The sequence below is a fragment of the Phacochoerus africanus genome, chromosome 1 (assembly GCF_016906955.1).
Source record: "Phacochoerus africanus isolate WHEZ1 chromosome 1, ROS_Pafr_v1, whole genome shotgun sequence".
NCBI classification, from domain to species: domain Eukaryota; kingdom Metazoa; phylum Chordata; class Mammalia; order Artiodactyla; family Suidae; genus Phacochoerus; species Phacochoerus africanus.
The window spans coordinates 221,040,665-221,059,312 of record NC_062544.1 but is presented as its reverse complement, the minus strand read 5'-3'; the positions used below and the strand labels follow the sequence as shown (position 1 = coordinate 221,059,312).

Genomic DNA, 18,648 nt, shown 5'->3' with positions numbered 1-18,648 from the left:
AAAGACTCACATTCACCGGTGACTGAGCAATCTACTCTCTTATGTTTTAAGTTTTCCTAGTCAAACCCTTGGGATGGGGCCAGTCTAGAGTTTATATTCCTAATAATAACTAAGTGCATTCTGAAAATGAAGTGACTGTCAAGGGTAATCCAGCATCCCTCTTAAATCCTCAGGCTTGTTGGAATTTGTGTCCTCATGGATACATCATTATTTTTAAGGTGTCGCTGTTTGAAAACCATCTGGCTGGACTGGAAGGAAGGGTGCTGGCAGACATGTTTGACTTCCTGTCCAAAGAGCTGGTGAGACTGCAGGAGGAGAGGAGGGTCCACGCCCTGGCCATGCTGGCTGAGCGGCAGCGCAGGATGCGTGAAGCGGAAGAGAGCGGCCGGCGCCAGGTGGAACAGCGGCGCCTGCAGGAGGAGGACCAGATATTTAAGGAGGCAAGTCGGGGGCGGCTGCATGTCTGAAAGCTGTTAAGGAGACGAGTCAAACCAAAGCAAACTCATGATACGAAATGGCATCTGATTTTTTTCACTGTCTTCACCAAGTATGTGTTGAGTTCCTAGACATGCCCAGCATGGTGCAAAAGCATTGTGGGATGCTCTGGAGGGAAAGTCAGGCATGGCTCCTTCTCTCCTAGAGCTTAAATCCTATATTAGGTGCACATTAGTGTAGGATCAGAAAACGTGCTAAGTTTCACAAAGGAAACAAATGGGGCCCGGTGACACATTTTAAACAGGTCACTCTGTTTGCTGTGCGGAGGGAGGACACAGTGGAAACAAGGAGACCAAGAAGGAGGCTGATGAAGTAACTCAGGCCAGAGTGAGAAACAGGGTGAAGTCAGGTACAATGTCCAGTCTTTGGTGTCAGTGAGTTGGGGAGAGGGTGGTTCTGTTTTCTGAGGTGGGAAAGCTGAGGGTGGGTTAGGTTTAGGGGCAGGGGTGAATCAGGAGTTTGATTTGTAGTCTGAGATATCGTAGTGGAGGTGTCATTTCAGCAGATGGATGTACCAGATGGAATTTAGAAGAGAGGGTTTTTTGTTTTTGTTTTTTTGTCTTTTTAGGGCCACACCCACGGCATATGGAGATTCCCAGGCTAGGGGTTGAATTGGAGCTGCAGCTTCCAGCCTACACCACAGCCACAGCAACGCCATAGCTGAGCTACATGTCTGCGACCTACACCACAGCTCATGGCCATGCCGGATCCTTAACCCGCTGAGCGAGGCCAGGAATCGAACACTCGTCTTCATGGATCCTAGTCAGATTCATTTCCACTGAGCCACGACAGGAACTCCTAGAAGAGAGGTTTTGACTAAAGATATAAACTGGGAGTTAGGAATGCCAGGTTGGTAAATTAAAATTCTGACCATGACCCAAGGGAGGTGAAATTCGAAAATGACCAAGATGCAAATTTAGAGGAAATGTGAGGAACTAGTAATAACTCAAAGCACTCACATCCTCATCAGGAATGCATCCTCATCCCGTCCTGGCTCAGTGGTTAACAAACCTGACAAGTATCCATGAGGACGAGGGTTTGATCCCTGGCCTTGCTCAGTGAGTTAAGGATCTGGCGTTGCCATGAGCCGTGGTGTAGGTTGCAGACTCAGCTCGGATCCCTTGTTGCTGTGGCTGTGGTGGAGGCCAGAGGATACAGCTTCAGGCTATAGCTCCAATTAGACACCTAGCCTGGGAACTTCCATATGCTGCAGGTGCAGCCCTGAAGAGACAAAAAGACTGAAAAAAAAAAATATTGGAGATGTGTGAGGAAGATTTCTTAAAGGGAGCTGCGCTGTGAATAATATCCTCTAAAACACACCCCGGGGGGCGGGGGCAGTACTTCCCCTTTCTTGTGGAGCCATGGTATGTATTCTTTCAGTTAGGGGGTCTGACCCCCCCAGAATAGAGAGGAGGGAGCTGGGCTGGTGGAGGGGAGGTGGGCAGAGAAGAGGCTGCATGGGTGGCTAGCTCACCCAGGATCTGTCACGATGGTTCACCCAGGATGTGTCACAATAGCTCACCCAGGATCTGTCACGATGGTTCACCCAGGATCTGTCACAATAGCTCACCCAGGATCTGTCACGATAGTTCACCCAGGATCTGTCACGACAGAGGTTGTGTGAGCTTTCCTCGGAACACATGTGAGCCAGATGTGAAAGACAGAAAAAGCCTACCTGAAACTTAAAAAAAAGTCCTGTCCAAGAGGCCATCTGAATTGTACATGTGGATACTGAGCTCCTCCAGTAAAAAAAAAAAATCAATATGTCAACTTGGGGTCTTATTTGATTTGAGATTTTAAGGATTTGCCCAATTCCCATGGACTTGGGATTGATCCTTGAGTAGTATTTGGTGTATATTTGTTCTTTTTACTTTTTTAAAAAATCAAAATATGGTTGATTTACAATGTCATGAAAATTTCTGCTGTATAGCAAAGTGACCCAGTCATATATACATTTTTTTTCTCATATTATCTTCCATCATGTTCTATCACAAGTGATTATTTCTGTCACCTGTGCTATACAGCAGGCCTTCAGTGCTTATCCATTCTAAATGCAACAGTTTGCATCTATTAACCCCAAACTCTCAGTCCATCCCACTCCTTCCCCCCGACCCCCTGGCAGCCACAAGTCTGTCTCCATGTGTGGAAGTCTGTTTCTTTTCTGTAGATGAGTTGATTTTTGCCATATTTCAGATTCCACATACAAGTGATATCATATGGTGTTTATCTCTTTCTGACTTCACTTAGTACGAGAATTTCTAGTTGTGTCCATGTTGTTGCAGATGGTATTATTCATTCTTTTTTAATGGCTGAGTAGCATTCCATTGCATATATGTACTGCATCTTCTTTTTTTTTTTGTTTGTTTTTTAGGGCTGCACCAGATGGCATATGAAAGTTGCCAGGCTAGGGGGCGAATCGGAGCTACAGCTACCAGCCACAGCTATAGCCAGCAATGCTGGATCCCCCGAGCCACTGAGCAAGGCCAGGGATCAAACCGTCATCCTCATGGCTACTAGTCGGATTTGTTTTAGCTGCACCACAACGGGAACTCTCTGTACTGCATTTTCTTAATCCATTCATCTGTCCATGGACATTTAGATTGTTTCCATGTCTTGACTGTTGTGAATAGTGCTGCTATGAACATACGGGTGCATATATCTTTCTGAATTATAGTTTTGTCTAGATATATTCCCAGGAGTGGGATTGCTAGATCATATGGTAGTTCTATATTTAGTTTTCTGAAGAACCTCCATACTGTTTTCCACGGTGGGTTATACCAATTTACATTCCCACGAACAGTGTAGGAGGCTTCTGGTGTATATTTTTTCGCATTAAAAAATTGATTGAAATTGAACAGATATCCCATTCTCTATACAGCTTTAAAAGTTCTGGGATATATATTGCCAAGTTCAGCTTTTTAACTGGGGTGGCAGATCATCTGCAATGTCAAGCAGCCTATATAATATTAATAATTCATATTCTCTCTTCCTACCATCCTAACACATTTTTCCTTAAAAAGGGTTACTGAGATTTAGAAATTCTTGGCAAACCAGAACTTACTACCCCCTGCCTAATATCACTAAGGGAAAACCAGCTGGGATGGGAAGAACCAGCTGGGAGTGAGAATTGAAGGAAAGGGACAGAGGAACCACTGTACTCAGAAACACCAAAAGGAAGAAGCCAGTCAAAGGCTTCTAGAAAATCTTCTGAGTGGGAATGACCTCACGAAACATCAGCATGTCTAGGAGGGGCAACAAAGGAATATTTATGTAAAGTATGTATCCATCTATGGACCCCAACATCACACAGCCGTTAAAAACAAAGCCAGGATCCCAAACAGGGTTATCGACTCAAGCCTGTGATCCTTCTGCAGTGTTACATTGCCCACCCCAAACTGAGACCCATAATTCTAAAATGAGCCGGATGGGTGAGGGCTGCCCAGAGCAGGTAGGGATTAGAAACAGACTATCTATAGTGAAAAAATAAAAAAATAAAAAAGGGCTGACTAGTGAGGGGGCTGTTAATTTAATGAATGAAGTAGATATACTAAAAAAGGCCAACCAGTGTTTGTGCACTTTGGAGGGGGTCTTATTTACGGTAGTAGCATTTGTATTCTCAGTAACTGGGGTATTTTGGGGTTTTGCAGGTGATTAAAGTTCACCAAAGTACTGTAACTTCGTATCTGGAGGACATAATCCTGAACACTGAAGAGAATACTGCAGAAGAACAAGCCAGGGCAGAAATAGAGAAGATGGCCGAGGAAATCAATGACATTGCTTATGAAATGGAAAGCCGGTGCGAACCCCGGGGACAGATGGTGGGATGGACAGTTCACTTGCTGCTACTCATGTGTATTTTTTAAAGAGCTTAAGCTTTCACCACCAAGGAGAGACAAATATATAACTCATGCTTCAGTGTGCATTGTTTTATTAGCAGCCAGCAGGCCTGTACCTTTTTGTGGTAGGAACCTAATAGAATTTTTAGTTATCCTCTGCAATTGGGATCGCTTTCAGATTTCTCCCTCTGAGAATACCACAAAGCAGGAAAGCAATGCGAATGTCTGTCCAGTTTTTCTTGGACATTACCCCAACACTCCCTTCTTGGCAGGCAGGGTAAGTGACGGACAGGGTCAAACTTTGATTTTGCATGGAGTTAACCGAGTTCACCAGGATAAGGGCAGTGGTGGGATCTGAGCAGTAGAGTTCCTTACACGAGCAAGGAAGATCTTAGTATAAATCAGCACTCAATAAGAGGACAAAGGAAATACTAATTTGCTTTTTATTTTTTAGTCGAACTCAGCTTCAGTCAGAGGAGATTGTTGCTGAGTTGGTTTATAGTTTCCTGATCCCAGAGGTGCAAAAGGACTTTGTCAAAGAAAAGGGTAAGCCAATGTAAATGCTTCACTTTATGGACCTTTTAAAGATATGAACTATTTTCAAGATTCTAGAGATTTATAGCTGAGTAGAAGTACGGGCGAAATTACAAAGGAGAATCACTGAATTTTTGTATTTCAAAGCTTGTCACGTTCTCTTGATGCTGTCTGACCCCAAAATATAATCACCTCTGGTGTGGATGGGTGGGGTTTTAATAAGTTTGGTGGAGTATCAAAATCCAAACCTCCTTTAAGAGGCAGTTCCCAAGTTCCTAGAAGACGTGTATTTTGATGGGGTTTTTTTTGTTTTTTGTTTTATTTTTTATTGAAGTATATTCGATTTACAATATTGTGTTAGTTGCAAGTATACAGCAAAGTGATATAGTTGTATATGTATTTTTTTATTCTTTTGCATTATAGCTTATTACAAGATATTAGAATAGAATTCCCTGTGCTGTACAGTGAATCCTTGTTATTTATCTATTTTATATAAAGTGATATGGCTCTGCTAATCCCATACTTCTAAATTATCCCTCTCCCATCTCTTCCCCCTAAGTAACCATAAGCTTATATTTTGTGATTTGATTTTTTTTTCCAACATAAAGCAGATGTTGAGAATATGCAGTGCCATTTGGAGGCAGGGCACGTGCAAGGCAGGTGTTGAGAAGCTGGGCTGCCCAGCAGACCTAAATTGACTCTGTAGCTCTGCTTGAGTCAGAATAGCTTCTCTTCCTGCCAGGACTGATCTCAGTATAAATATCCTCACTTATCATTTGCCAAAAGTGGCATGTTTTTAAAGGTTCATACTTTTAGTCAATAGAGAAGGAGGAAAATAAATATGTGTTTTAACAAAGAATGTTCTTTGGAGCTTTCAGACTATTAATGACAGTCCTGATCCTAGAGGCAGGAGTGCAACCAGGAGATCAATATTTAAGTGAAATAAGAGCTTGGGAAGTTTTAGAGTTTGCAGGGGAATTCTAGACAGGTTTAAGAGAGGTGTAATATTTCAAATCATATAACCAGGGAGAAAGGAATGGTGGAGTTCCAACGCATTGGAAGAGAACAAAGAAATAGCTTGCTTTCCCATTATGTGAATATACTGTAATTTTGAAACCAGTACTCCCAGCAATAAGCAGCTAGTTTGTTTCCAGTGTGTTTTCCTATAACTAGCACTGTATATCCTAGTCACGCTTCTGAGAGTACACTCTTAGCAGTACAATGCTTGGAATTAGGGTATGTGTGGTTTACATTTTGATAGACACCACAGAATTGCCGCCACAAAAAGACTATTCTAATTCATATTCCCATCAACAGTGTATGATGGATAGATATGATAATTTTTTATACCAACAAACTTCAATTTTCAGATCAAATAATAAATATTTCTGAATCACCTTTACTACAAAAGAGATCTTAAGTTTTCTAGATCCTTAAGAAAACAGGCAACTCCTTTTTCCTTCTCCTCGGTCCAAAGTGAGGTCGACCTGCTTCAGAGCAGTTCCACCTGAGGGAACTGAAGGAGAGGGGGACACCATGTGTTTAATAGTTATTAGTGTGTGATCCCCCTCCCCCAGCTTCTCCTGGCTCTCAGGGGAAGGAGCGGGAGTGGGGACTTGATCTAAAGGAATCAGTGGAACTTGTCTGTGGGGAAGCTAGGCAAGTCCTATCTTCTTCCCTTTGTAAGGATGTAGACCAAATGAAGAAAGCCACCTAGACAGGGAGCATACACTAGGGCCTTAAGTTTCTCTTTCCAAGTAAGTGAACCATATGCTATAGATACTCTTTACCCCAAATTAAGTAATGTATACAGACACTTTTGATACATCTCATTATTGATATATTTGCATGAATTTTTAAAAAATGTGGGGTCTAGTTGATTTATTGTATTAGTTTCAGGTGTATTAACACATTGATGTAAAATTTTTATAGATTATGCTCCATTTAGTTATTATAAAATATTTTCTATATTCCCTGTGCTGTACAATATATCATCATAGATTATTTATTTGAGCCACATCCATGGCATGTGGAAGTTCCTTGGTCAGAGATTAAACCTATGCAAAGCAGAGGCCCCAGCTGCTGCACTGACAACACCAGATTCTTAACTCACTGTGCCACAAGGGAACTCCTAGATTATTTATTTTATACATGGTAGTTTGTACCTCTTATAATTCCCTATCCCTATCTTGCCCCTTTTAATTTCCCTTTCCATACTGGTAACCACTAGTTTGTTCTCTATATAAGTGAACTGGTTCTTTTTTGTTAAATTCTTTTGTTTGATTTTTTTTTTTTAGATCCCACATGTAAGTGATAACATACAGCATTTGTGTTTCTCTCTCTTTTTTCGCTAAACATAATGCCTTTCTGGTCAATACATGTTGTTGCAAATGGCAGAATTTCATTCTGTTTTTGGATAAGTAATATTTCATTGTATAGAAATACCATATCTGCTTTATCCATTCATCTGTAGATGGACACTTGAGTTGCTTCCATAACTTGGCAGTTGTAAATAATGCTGCTGTGAACAATGGGATACATGTATCTTTTCAAATTAGTATTTTCATTTTCTTTGTATATATACCAAGGAGTGGGACTGCTGAATCATGTGGTAGTTCTAGTTTTAGTTTTTTGAGGACCCTCCATACTGTTTGCTGTAGTGGCTGCACCAATTTACATTCACCCCAGCATCATATGAGAATTTCCTTTTCACCACATCCTTGCCAACCGTTGCTATTTGTGGGGTTTTTTTTTTTTTTTTGATGATAGCCATTTTGACATGTATGAGGTGATACCGTGATTTTGATTTGCATTTCTCTGATGATTAGCAATGTTGAGCATTTTTCCATGGGCCTGATGGCCATCTGCATGTCTATTTTGGAAAAATGTTTACTCAGGATTTCTGCCCATTTTTTAATCAGGTTCTTTGTTTTACTCATATTGAGTTGTATGAGCTGTTATGTATTTTATATTTTAACCTTTTATTGGTCATATTATTTGTACATATTTTCTCCCATTCATGAGGTTGTCTTTTCATTTTGGCAATTATTTCCTTTGCTGTGCAAAAGTTTTTATGTTTAATTAGGTCCCATTTATTTATGTTTGCTTTTATTTCCTTTGCCTTAGGAGGAGACAGGGCAAAAAAAATATTGCTATGATTTATGTCAAAGAGTATTCTCCCTATGTTTTCTCTTAGGAGTTTTATGCTTTCTGGTCTTACATTTAGGTCTTTAATTCATTTGAATTTATTTTTGCATATAGTGTGATAAATGCTCTAATTCTGTTCTTTTAAATGTAGCCATCCAGTTTTCCCAGAACAACTTATTGAAGAGACTCTCTTTTCTTTCTTGTATATTCTTGTCTCCTTTGTCATAGATTGATTGATCATAAGTATGTGGGTTTATTTCCAGGCTCTCTATTCTGTTCCATTGATCCATGTATCTCCCCTTGTGCTGTTTTGATTATCATAGCTTTGCAGTATAGTCTGAAGTCAGGGAGCTTGATATCTAACTCTGTGTTTCTTTCTCAAGATTGTTTTAGTTACTTGGGGTCTTTGTGTTTGCACACAAATTTTAAAATTATTTTTTCTATGGAGTTCCCTGGTGATCTATTGGTTAAGGACTCAGTGTTATTACTGCTGTGGCTTGAGTTTGATTCCTGATCTGGGAGCTTCTGCATGCCCAGGCATGACCAAAAAAAGTGTTGGTTCTAGTTCTGTGAAAAATGCCATTGGTCATTTGATAGGGATTGCAGTGAATCTGTAGATTACCTTGGGTAGTATGGTCATTTTAACAATATTAATTCTTTCATCCATAAGCACAGCATTTCCATCAGTTTGGGTTGTCTTCAATTTCTTTCATTAGTGTCCTAAAGTTTTCCAAGTACAGGTTTTTACCTTTCATTTTGATTTACTCCTTGGTATTTTTTTTTGATAGAGTTGTAAATGGGATTATTTCCTTAATTTCTCTTCCTGAGAGTTTGTTGTTAGAATACTTAAATGCAACAGGTTTCTATGTATCAATTTTGTATCCTGTAACTTTTCCAAATTCATCAATGAGTGCTAGTAGCTTTTTTGTAGCATTTTTAGGATTTATACTGTAGTATCATGTCATCTGTAAACATGTCAGTTTTACTTCTTCCTTTCCAGTTTGAATTCTTTTTACTTCTTTTTCTTCTCTGATTATTGTGGCTAGGACTTCCAAAAATATGTTAAATAAAAGTGGTGAAGGGAGTTTCCATTGTGGCCCAGTAGGTTAAGAACTTGACATAATGTCCCTGAGGATGTGGAGACATTTGTCCCTGATCTGATTTGATCCCTGACCTCACTGAGTGGGTTAAGGATTCAGCGTGGCTGCAAGCTGCTACAGAGGTTGCAGAAGCAGCTTGGATCCTATGTTGCCATGGCTGTGGTGTAGGCCGACAGCTGTAGCTCCAATTTAACCCCTAGACCAGGAACTTCCATATGCCACAGATACAGCCCTAAAAAAAAATTAAAAAAAAAAAAGAAAAGAAAGAAAAGAAAAGTGGAGACACTGCTTTAGGAGCAATCTCTAGTATTCTCACTTGCTGGAAGTAATAATGAATCCTTCCTTCTCCTCCTAAAAAATAAAAATTTTTTAAAAAAGTGAGGTGTTCCCATTATGGCTCAATGGTTAACAAGTCTGGCTAGTGTCCATGAGGATGCAGGTTCAATCCCTGGCCCCACTCAGTGGGTTGAGGATCCAGTGTTGCCGTGAGCTGTGGTGTAGGCCTGCAGCTATAGCTCCAATTGGACCCCTAGCCTGGGAACCTCCATATGCCACGTGTGTGGCCGGCCCTAAAAAGACAAAAGGCCAAAAAAAAAAAAAAAGTGAGAATGGGCATCCTTGTCTTGTTACTGATCATAGGAGGAAATGCTTTCAGCTTTTCACCATTGAGTGTGCTGTTAGCTGTGGGCTCATCATAATATATGTTGTGAGTTTATGTTCCCTCTGCACTCACTTTGTGGAGAGTTTTTCTCATAAATGGATGTTGAATTTTGTCAAAAGTTTTTTTGTGTGTGTGGGTTTTTTTTTTTTTTTTTTTTTGTCTTTTTAGGGCAGCACCTATAGCATATGGAGGTTCCCAGGCTAGGGGTAAAATCGGAGCTGTAGCTGTTGGCCTACACCACAGAAATGGGGGATCCAAGCCACATCTGTGACCTATACCATAGCTCATGGCAATGCCGGATCCTTAACCCACTGAGCAAGGCCAGGGATGGAACCTGCCTTCTCATGGATGCTAGTCAGATTTGTTTCTGCTGAGCCACGACAGGAACTCCTCAAAAGCTTTTTTTGCATCTATTGTGAAGACCATATGGTTATTATTTTTCAATTTGTTAATGTAATGTATCACAGATTGATTTGTAGATACTGAACCATCCTTACTTACATCCCTGGGATAAATCCCACTTGATCATGGTGTATGATTTTTTTAACGTATTGTTGGATTCAGGTTGCTAATATTGCTAATGTTGAGGATTTTGGGATCTGTGTTCATCAGTGATATTGGCCTATAATTTTTTTTCTTTTGTGGTATCTTTGGTTTTGGTATTAGACTGATTCTGGCCTCATAAATGAGTTAAGAAGCATTCCTCCCTCTGCAGTTTTTTTGGATAAGTTTGAAAAGGATAGGTGCATCTTTTAAGAGTACAGTCTCAGAGTTCCCATTGTGGCTTAGCAGGTTAAGAACCCAGTGTAGTATCCGTGAGGATGTGGGTTCAATCCTTGGCCTTGCTCAGTAGGTTAAGGATCTGGCATTGCACAAGCTGCAGTGTAGTTTGCAGATGCAGCTCGGATTCAGTGTTGCTGTGGCGTAGGCTGGCAGCTGCAGCTCTGATTACCCAGTCTGGGAACTTCCATATGCCACAAGTGTGGCTGTAAAAAGAAAAAAAGGGGGGGAAAAAAAAGAGTGGAGTCTCTATTTCCCATAGCCTTGCAGATTTCTAGAAAGTAAGCTCCACTAGCCTTCAACACCAAAGGTTCTGGGTGTTCATCTTACCACTGTAGGACTGCTAGGCCATAGAGCCTGATGTGGGGCTCAGACTCCTCACTCCTTGGGAAGAACCTCTGCAATTGTAATTTCCTGTTTGTAGGTCACTTACTGGGGGTACAAGATCTTGACTATACAATTCCACCCCCTACCCATCTTATTGTGGTTCCTTCTTTATATTTTTAGTTGTAGAGGTCTTTTCTGGTTTTCTGATCTTTTTCACCAATAATAGTTTCTTTGTAAACAGTTGTAATTTTGGTGTGCCCATAAGAGAGGTGAGCTCACAGTCTTCCTACTCCAGCAACTCTCATTTTTCTAAAAGTTGATGGATGGGAATGCATGCTAAGTTTCAGACAATGTACTAAGGAGTTTTAGAAATAGTTTATCTAAATTTCTTGCAGTGCTGCAGACGTGTTCTCATATTTCAGTTAAGGAAATTAGTGCTTAGGAACATCATGCAGCTTGCAGACTGTACCATGATTTATGTGGCTTCAAAGTCCCATTTCTTTCAGCCATACTACTATGAAGTATTGTCAGTTGCTCTGTGATTTACTCACTATAAAGTAGCTGATACCTGAATAGCACAGAATCCACAGTCCTTTACTAGCTGTATGACTCTGGGAAAAATACCTAATCTCTATGTGTCTTAGTTTCCTCATCAGAAAATGGGAATAATACTCCCCTTTTAGGGTTGCAGGGTGGTTTAAATGAATAATTATATACCAACTGCTTAAAACAGTGCCTGGACAAATGCTAACAGCTCTCACCATTATCATGTTTATGTCTTTCCAAGGGAAATGGGACACTTAACGTATAAGCCTTGATAATAAATATTCTTAGACTACTGAGTGAGAACCAACTTTTAAAGCCATGAGCTCAGAAACTCATCATCAATCCACAAGTACCTCCGTATTCGGGACTAAGGCTCCCACAGCAGTATAAGACAAGGTCTTTACCTTTAAGTCATTTATGATTTTGGTAAAAAACTAAGAAAATGTAACTTACCTGAAGTGCTTCAGTGCTTCAGTGTGGAAATGGTAAATGTGGACCGACCCAGTTGGAGGAGGCTTCCTGGAAGAGCTGGGACTCGAGTGGGCTTTGCAGAAGGGTAGGAGGTGGGATGCAGCCATTCCAGGGGAGGAGAGCGGCTCAGCAGGGGAAGGGGAGGCAGACCTGGAGGGAGAGGATGATGACTGACTGTGAGAGTGGGAACGGAGGCGGCGATAATAAGATTTGGGTTTTCTTACCTTTAGAATGTGTCCGTCCACAACAGAGGGCAGGTGATTTCTATTTAATCCAATCACCCTTAAGAGAATATGGGGTCTGCAAAATTATCATTTCTCTCACTACTCTCTTGAAAACTTTTGGGAATGACTGAATAGACTTCTGGAGTGAAAATGCTTCTGTCCCTTTGGCACAGTGAGGAACGCACAGCGGAAGCACATCCTTGCAGCCCATGAGATCATCCACAGGCACACAGAAGCCATGCTTGAGAAGAATTTTGTTGCACAGCATCAGGAATCAGACTCTAAGTTATTTGAAGGCGAAAGTGAAAATGAGCAGAACAGCTGAGGTGAGTTTGATTTTTCATCTGGAAGGAAGCAGAGGGAAGGACAAGCAGCGTCATTCAGCTTTGTGCCTCCCTCTAACGATCATAATGTGAGGACTGCTCACTGTTTAAGAAAATTAAAATTGGCACCTTTAAATTGGCACCTTTCATCTAGGTTAGGGAGTCTGCTATTGAAATTGTTGGAGTATATAGAGTTAATATTACAGCAGCTGGACTCTTGCGACCAGAAAACAGGATTCTAAATTTTTTTTTTTGTCTTTTTGCTATTTCTTGGGCCGCTCCCGCAGCATATGGAGGTTCCCAGGCTAGGGGTCGAATCGGAGCTGTAGCCACCGGCCTACGCCAGAGCCACAGCAACACCGATCTGAGCCGTGTCTGCGACCTACACCCCAGCTCACGGCAACACCGGATCGTTAACCCACTGAGCAAGCGCAGGGACCGAACCCGCAACCTCATGGTTCCTAGTCAGATTCGTTAACCACTGTGCCACGACGGGAACTCCTCTAAATTATTTTTATAGGTTCTTTTAGCATATAACCATACTGCATCACAAAGCTACAAAATGTGTCAGTGTTATTTTAAAAAAGAGAAAAAGCTTGTTCTTGAGGAGGTAAATAAGATATCCCTATTACACTGTGCTAGTTATGAGCATAGCATAAGGCAGCCTGCCCCATTCTATCCCTGACGCCTTCTGCAATGCCCAGCGGGGCTTGGTCTTAGACGCAACTAAACATTCACACTCCTAAGACTAACCTCGGCCACATTTAGTATGGTTTGAGTATCAATCTGCTCAGAGAGATATAAGACAGGAACCACAGCTTCCAGCAGGGCAGCATCAGGTGTTTCTCTTCTGTAAGTACCCTTGCTATATCAACACCAAAGACCATATAGCTATTTTCTTTAGCCCCCAGGTTACAAAACTCAAGTGCAAGGAAGAGATTCACATTGGCTGGGTACATGAGCTGCCCTGGTTTACATGCCCCAGGACCAGTACCGCTTATGGAATTATGTTTCCAGGGATCCCTCGCCTTCACAATGGATTTTCCCAGCACACTCAAGAAACCTGAAAGCTACAATTTCCTATTAAGTTTTAATAGTTTTTAATTCCTCCCAGTCAGATGCTAGTTACCACTCAGGGGTTGTTTTTACCTTACCTAGTGTGACATAGTAACATAGTTGACACTTGTCACCTTATCAGATTATTAGAGGAAAAGAGCCAGAGAGTCAACTGAAAGTGAAATTCTTATGATAAGGGGAAAGGGAATGAACCCTTTGCCTGTATTGTCTCTTTAACCCTCTCACAAGAGAGGCACATCGCCTGCTATTTTGGCCTTGAGGATATGCTGTCAGTCTAGGGAAAGCACTAAGTCTTGGGGGAAATTTGAAACTGACATTCAGAAGGCTGTTGGCAGCTCTTAGCAGCTCTGCCATTAACTGTGTGGTGTACAAATAGTTACCCTTTCTTGAGGTTTGCCCATGCACTTATGACCAAGAGACCTCCTGCAGGGGAATCTACTGGGACCTTAAGTCTCAATCAAAGAGGCTCATGAAAGGAAGATTGAGATGGGAAACAGTTAAGAAAAAGAGCAGAGATAAAACAGGCAAAATTCCAAACTGTGGCTATAAATTATAGCAGAAGATCTTTTGGTTTTAATTAATAATGAAATACCCTCTGAAATCACTGAACTTATAAGCCATGTAATGTTATATCCCATCGATATAATTTAAACCCATGGATCAAAGCATTTTGCCTATCTTATGACTGTGATAAAAATCAGCCTTAATGTTGGGGTAGATATTTTTCTTACATGAAAATTTAATGAGATTAATAATTTACATAGTTTGAATTGAATAAATTTACTTCTGAATATAACATTTGTTCTGGTGATCTGTGAAATCAAACTGTAGGAGTTCTAAAATGATTTTTTCTTTTGTACTCAGGTTTTAATGAAATGTGTTTTACTTTCACTCTGTATATTATAGTTATAAAATATAGTTTTAAAGAAACATAGTTGCCAGACTAGCTACAGACACTCAGCAAGGAAGATTAGTCAATAAATTAATTATCTTCTTAATATTTTATTAAGTGGTTGGAACATGATGCTTAGTTGCCCCCATAGTATATATTACTTCCTTTTCCCTCTCTCAGAGGGAAGAAAGATGTGAAATTATTTAATAATATTTAGGGAGAGGGTCATTAGGCATGGACCACTGATTAAAAACAAATTTTTAGGGGAGTTCCCGTCATGGATCAGAGGAAACGAATCTGACCAGCATCCATGAGGACGTAGGGTTTTTGTTTGTTTGTTTTGTTTTTTTTGTCTTTTTGCTATTTCTTGGGCCGCTCCCACGGCATATGGAGGTTCCCAGGCTAGGGATCCAATCGGAGCTATAGCCACCGGCCCACGCCAAAGCCACAGAAACTCGGGATCCGAGCCACGTCTGCAACCTACACCACAGCTCATGGATCGTTAACCCACTGAGCAAGGGCAGGGACCGAACCTGCAACCTCACGGTTCCTAGTCGGATTCCTTAACCACTGCGCCACGACGGGAACTCCAGGATGCAGGTTTGATCCCCGTCCTCACTCAGGTGGGTTAAAGGATCCAGTGTTGCCTTGAGCGGTGGTGTAGGTCACAGACACAGCTTGGATCTGGTGTTGCTGTGGTGTAGGCCAGAGGCTACAGCTCCTGATTCGACCCCTAGTCTGGGAACCTGCATACACCATGGGTGCGGCCCTAAAAAAAAAAAAAAAAAAAAAAAATTAAAAAAAAATTAGCTTGAAGACAATGAGGAGCTAATAAAATAGGAATTTCTGAGGGAAAATCTAGGAGAAGAAAAATCCATAGATTTGGGTCTGGCATCCAGAGCCATTTTTTTTTTCCCCCTTAGGGAATGTACAAATTCTAGAAAATGTGGCTAAAAAGCTGAGCAATGCTTTCAACATATTTACAAAAGTAGAGGGACAAAAACTGGAGTCAAGTTTGAAGCCCTGGTAAACCTCCTTTGTTTGGGCTGGGGCTCCATAAGGCTACATCCTAGTAGAGGACTCACTGGAAGTAAACCATCCCTCAAATCATAGTTTAGCTTCTAATCATCTGAATGATCCAAAAAAGCCTCAATACCACAAACAAATTTAAAAGGTCCTTGATTCCTGTTGCCTCAAGGAAACTGTCAGGGATAAAACTTAAATTCTCTTTGGAGGAAGTCATCATCCTAGACCCCAATTTATTTTCACAATTTTTCATGTACAAGTTCCAGAATATAGCAAGAATATCCAGATACATCAGGAAACACAAAAATTTGAACAAACAACAGAAAGTACAAGATAATAGAAACAAACCATTTAGGTCTGTTTAGAATCTAAAATAATGGAATTATTAAATAGAGATTTAAAATAACTAGGCTTACTCTTAGGCACTTCTAGCCTCCAGAATTGAGAAAATACATTTTTGTTGTTTAAGCCACCCAGTCTGTGGTATTTTGTTATGGCAACCTGATTTGGTACCAGGAGAGAAGTGCTGCTGTAACAAATACCTAAATGTGTGGAACTGACTTTGGAACTAGAAAATGGGTAGAGGTGGGAAGAGTTTTGAGGTGCATGCTGCAAATATGGCTGTTAAGGGCAGTTCTGGTGAGGTCTCAGATGAAGACGTGGAACATGCTCTTAGAAACCGGAGGAAAGGCAATCCATATTGTAAAGTGGCAGAGAACTTGGCTGAACTTTGTTCTAGTGTTTTGTAGAAGATAGAACTTCTGAGCAATGAAATTGGATATGTAGCTGAGAAGATTTCAAAGCAAAGTATTGAAGGAGCAACTGGATTCCTCCTCACTGCTTATTGTAAAATATGAAAGAAAAGAGATTGAAGATTGAAGGAATTGAAGAAGGAATTGTTAAGCAAAAAGGAAGAAGAACTTGAAGATTTCAAAAAGGCTCAGCCTATCCATATTTAACAAAATGAGAAAGTACATTCTGAAAAGGAACATGAAGGATGTGACAACAGCTACTTGATAAAAGAGTGTATGGAACCACAGGAGTAGGAACTTTGCCAGCTTGAAATGAAGGGATGGAAACAAGATGAGATGAAGGGAAGCTGTGAGACTTCTTGGGTTTGACAGGATGAGATGATAGAGCTATCATGCTGCAAATGTGCACACTCATTTAAGAAGAGGAAAAAATAACACTGAAGGAGATTCAGACCTCATCAGCCACTGCCTCAGATTCAACATGTAAGATGGCTCTGCCCAGAACCTAAAGGAAGAGACCACCTGTGGGACCCTAGCTGGCAAAGCTGCAGTGACAGGACCCCCACTGAGGCTGTGGGGATGGGGGCAGCAGACCTGGCAGGGTGAGGCCACCCCACAGGGCCATGGGAGTAATGCTTCCATCCCAGTGGATGAAAGGGGATTAATCTGAAGTTTTAAGATGCAATAGAATTTGTCTAGCTAGGCCTTGGACTTGGTTGGGACCCATTACTCCTTTCTTCCTTCTGATTTCTCCCTTTTGGAATAAGAGTATCTATCCTATGCCTGTCCCACCATTGTATTTTAGAAGTACATAATGTGTCTGGCTGAAAGGTAGAGAGGAATATTTCCTCAGGATGAATCACACCTTGAGTCTCACCTATATCTGAGTTAGACGACATTTAGATGAGAATTTGGACTTTAGAGTTGATGCTCAAATGAGTTAAGACTTTTGGTATTATTGGGATAGAATTAATGTATTCTGCATGTGAGAAGGACATGAATTTGGGAGGCTGGGGTGGAATGCTACACAATTAATTGTGCCCGACCCCACCCCAAATTCATATGCTGAAGCCCTAACCTCCAATATGATGGCATTTGGAAGTGAAGATAATTAGGATTAGATTGAGATCATGAGGGTGGGTCGCTCATAATACAGGAATAGTGCTCTTATGAAAAGAGACACTAGAGAGCTTGCTTGCTCTCTTTCTCTTTTCTACCATATGAGGATATAGCAAGAAGGCAGCTATCTACAAGCCAGGAAGACAGTCCTCCACAGAAACTGACCGTGCTGCAACCTTGTTCTTGGACTCGGAGTCTCCAGAACTGTGAGAAAATAAATTCCTAACAGCCAAAACAATCTTAAGAAAAAAACAAAACTGGAGGTATCACACGCCCTGATTTCAAACTATATTATAAAGCTGCAATAATCAAAACAGAATGGTACTGGCACAAAAGCAGACACATATTATCAATGGAACAGAACAAAGAGCCCAGTAATAAACACAAACTTACATGGTCAATTAATCTAAAACAAAGGAGGCAAGAGTATACAAAGAGGAAAAGACAGCCTTTTCAGTAAATGGTGTTGGGAAAATTGGATAACTACAAGCAAAAGGATCGGACTGGACTACTTTCTTACACTATGCACAAAAATAAATTCAAAGTGAATTAAAGACTTAAATGTAAGACCGGAAACCATAAAATGTGTAGAAGAAAACCTAGGCAGGACGTTCTTTGATACTAGCCTGAGTAGTATTTCTTTTTGGATACGTATCCCTCAGGCAAGGGAAACAAAAGCAAAAATAAAAAATGTGACTACATCAAACTAAAAAGCTTTTGCACAGTAAAGGAGTATCAACAAAATGAAAAGGCAGCCTGCCAAATAGAAGACATTTGCAAATGATATATCTGATAAGGAGTTAATATCCCAAATATACAATCATAAACACTACATCATAAAACAAGCAACACAATTTAAAAATGAGCAGAGGGACTGAATAGACATTTTTTCAAATGGCCAATGGGGACATGAAAAGATTCTCAATGTCACTAATCATCAAGGAAATGCAAATCAAAACAAGGAGATATTACTTCACACCTCTCGGAATGACTATTACCAAAAAAGAAGACCACAAATAACAAGTATTGGTGGCATGCACTGGTACAATCACTGTGGAAAACAGTATGGAGATTCCTCAAAAAATTAAAAACAGAACTAGCATATGATCCAGCAATTACCCAAAGAATATGAAAACACTAATTAGAAAAGATACATGCATCCCCATGTTCATAGCAGCATTATTTACAATAACCAAGATATGGAAGAAACATAAGTAGCCAATAGTAGCTGAATGGATACAGAAACTATAGTATACATATACACAATGGAGTATTAGCTATAAAAAAGAATGAAATCTTGCCATTTGTGACAGATGGATTTGGAGGGTGTTATGCTAA

The 18,648-nt window shown here is 40.6% G+C and overlaps 1 protein-coding gene across 4 annotated transcripts in view; it reads left to right on the top strand.

Moving 5' to 3' along the window:
* The window catches only part of CFAP91 (cilia and flagella associated protein 91), a 163,377-nt gene that overhangs the window by 119,784 nt on the left and 24,945 nt on the right, over positions 1–18,648 (top strand). For 2 of the 4 annotated variants that reach the window (XM_047791414.1, XM_047791429.1), the window contains exons 14-17: positions 219–440; positions 4,143–4,291; positions 4,786–4,877; positions 12,295–12,447. In XM_047791414.1, the coding sequence (XP_047647370.1) occupies positions 219–440; positions 4,143–4,291; positions 4,786–4,877; positions 12,295–12,446 (615 nt within the window). In that variant the 3' untranslated portion in view covers position 12,447. Of the gene's footprint in view, positions 1–218; positions 441–4,142; positions 4,292–4,785; positions 4,878–12,294; positions 12,701–13,348; positions 14,252–18,648 lie in introns of those variants that run through there. The other 2 variants (XM_047791421.1, XM_047791436.1) reach the window with 2 other exon arrangements.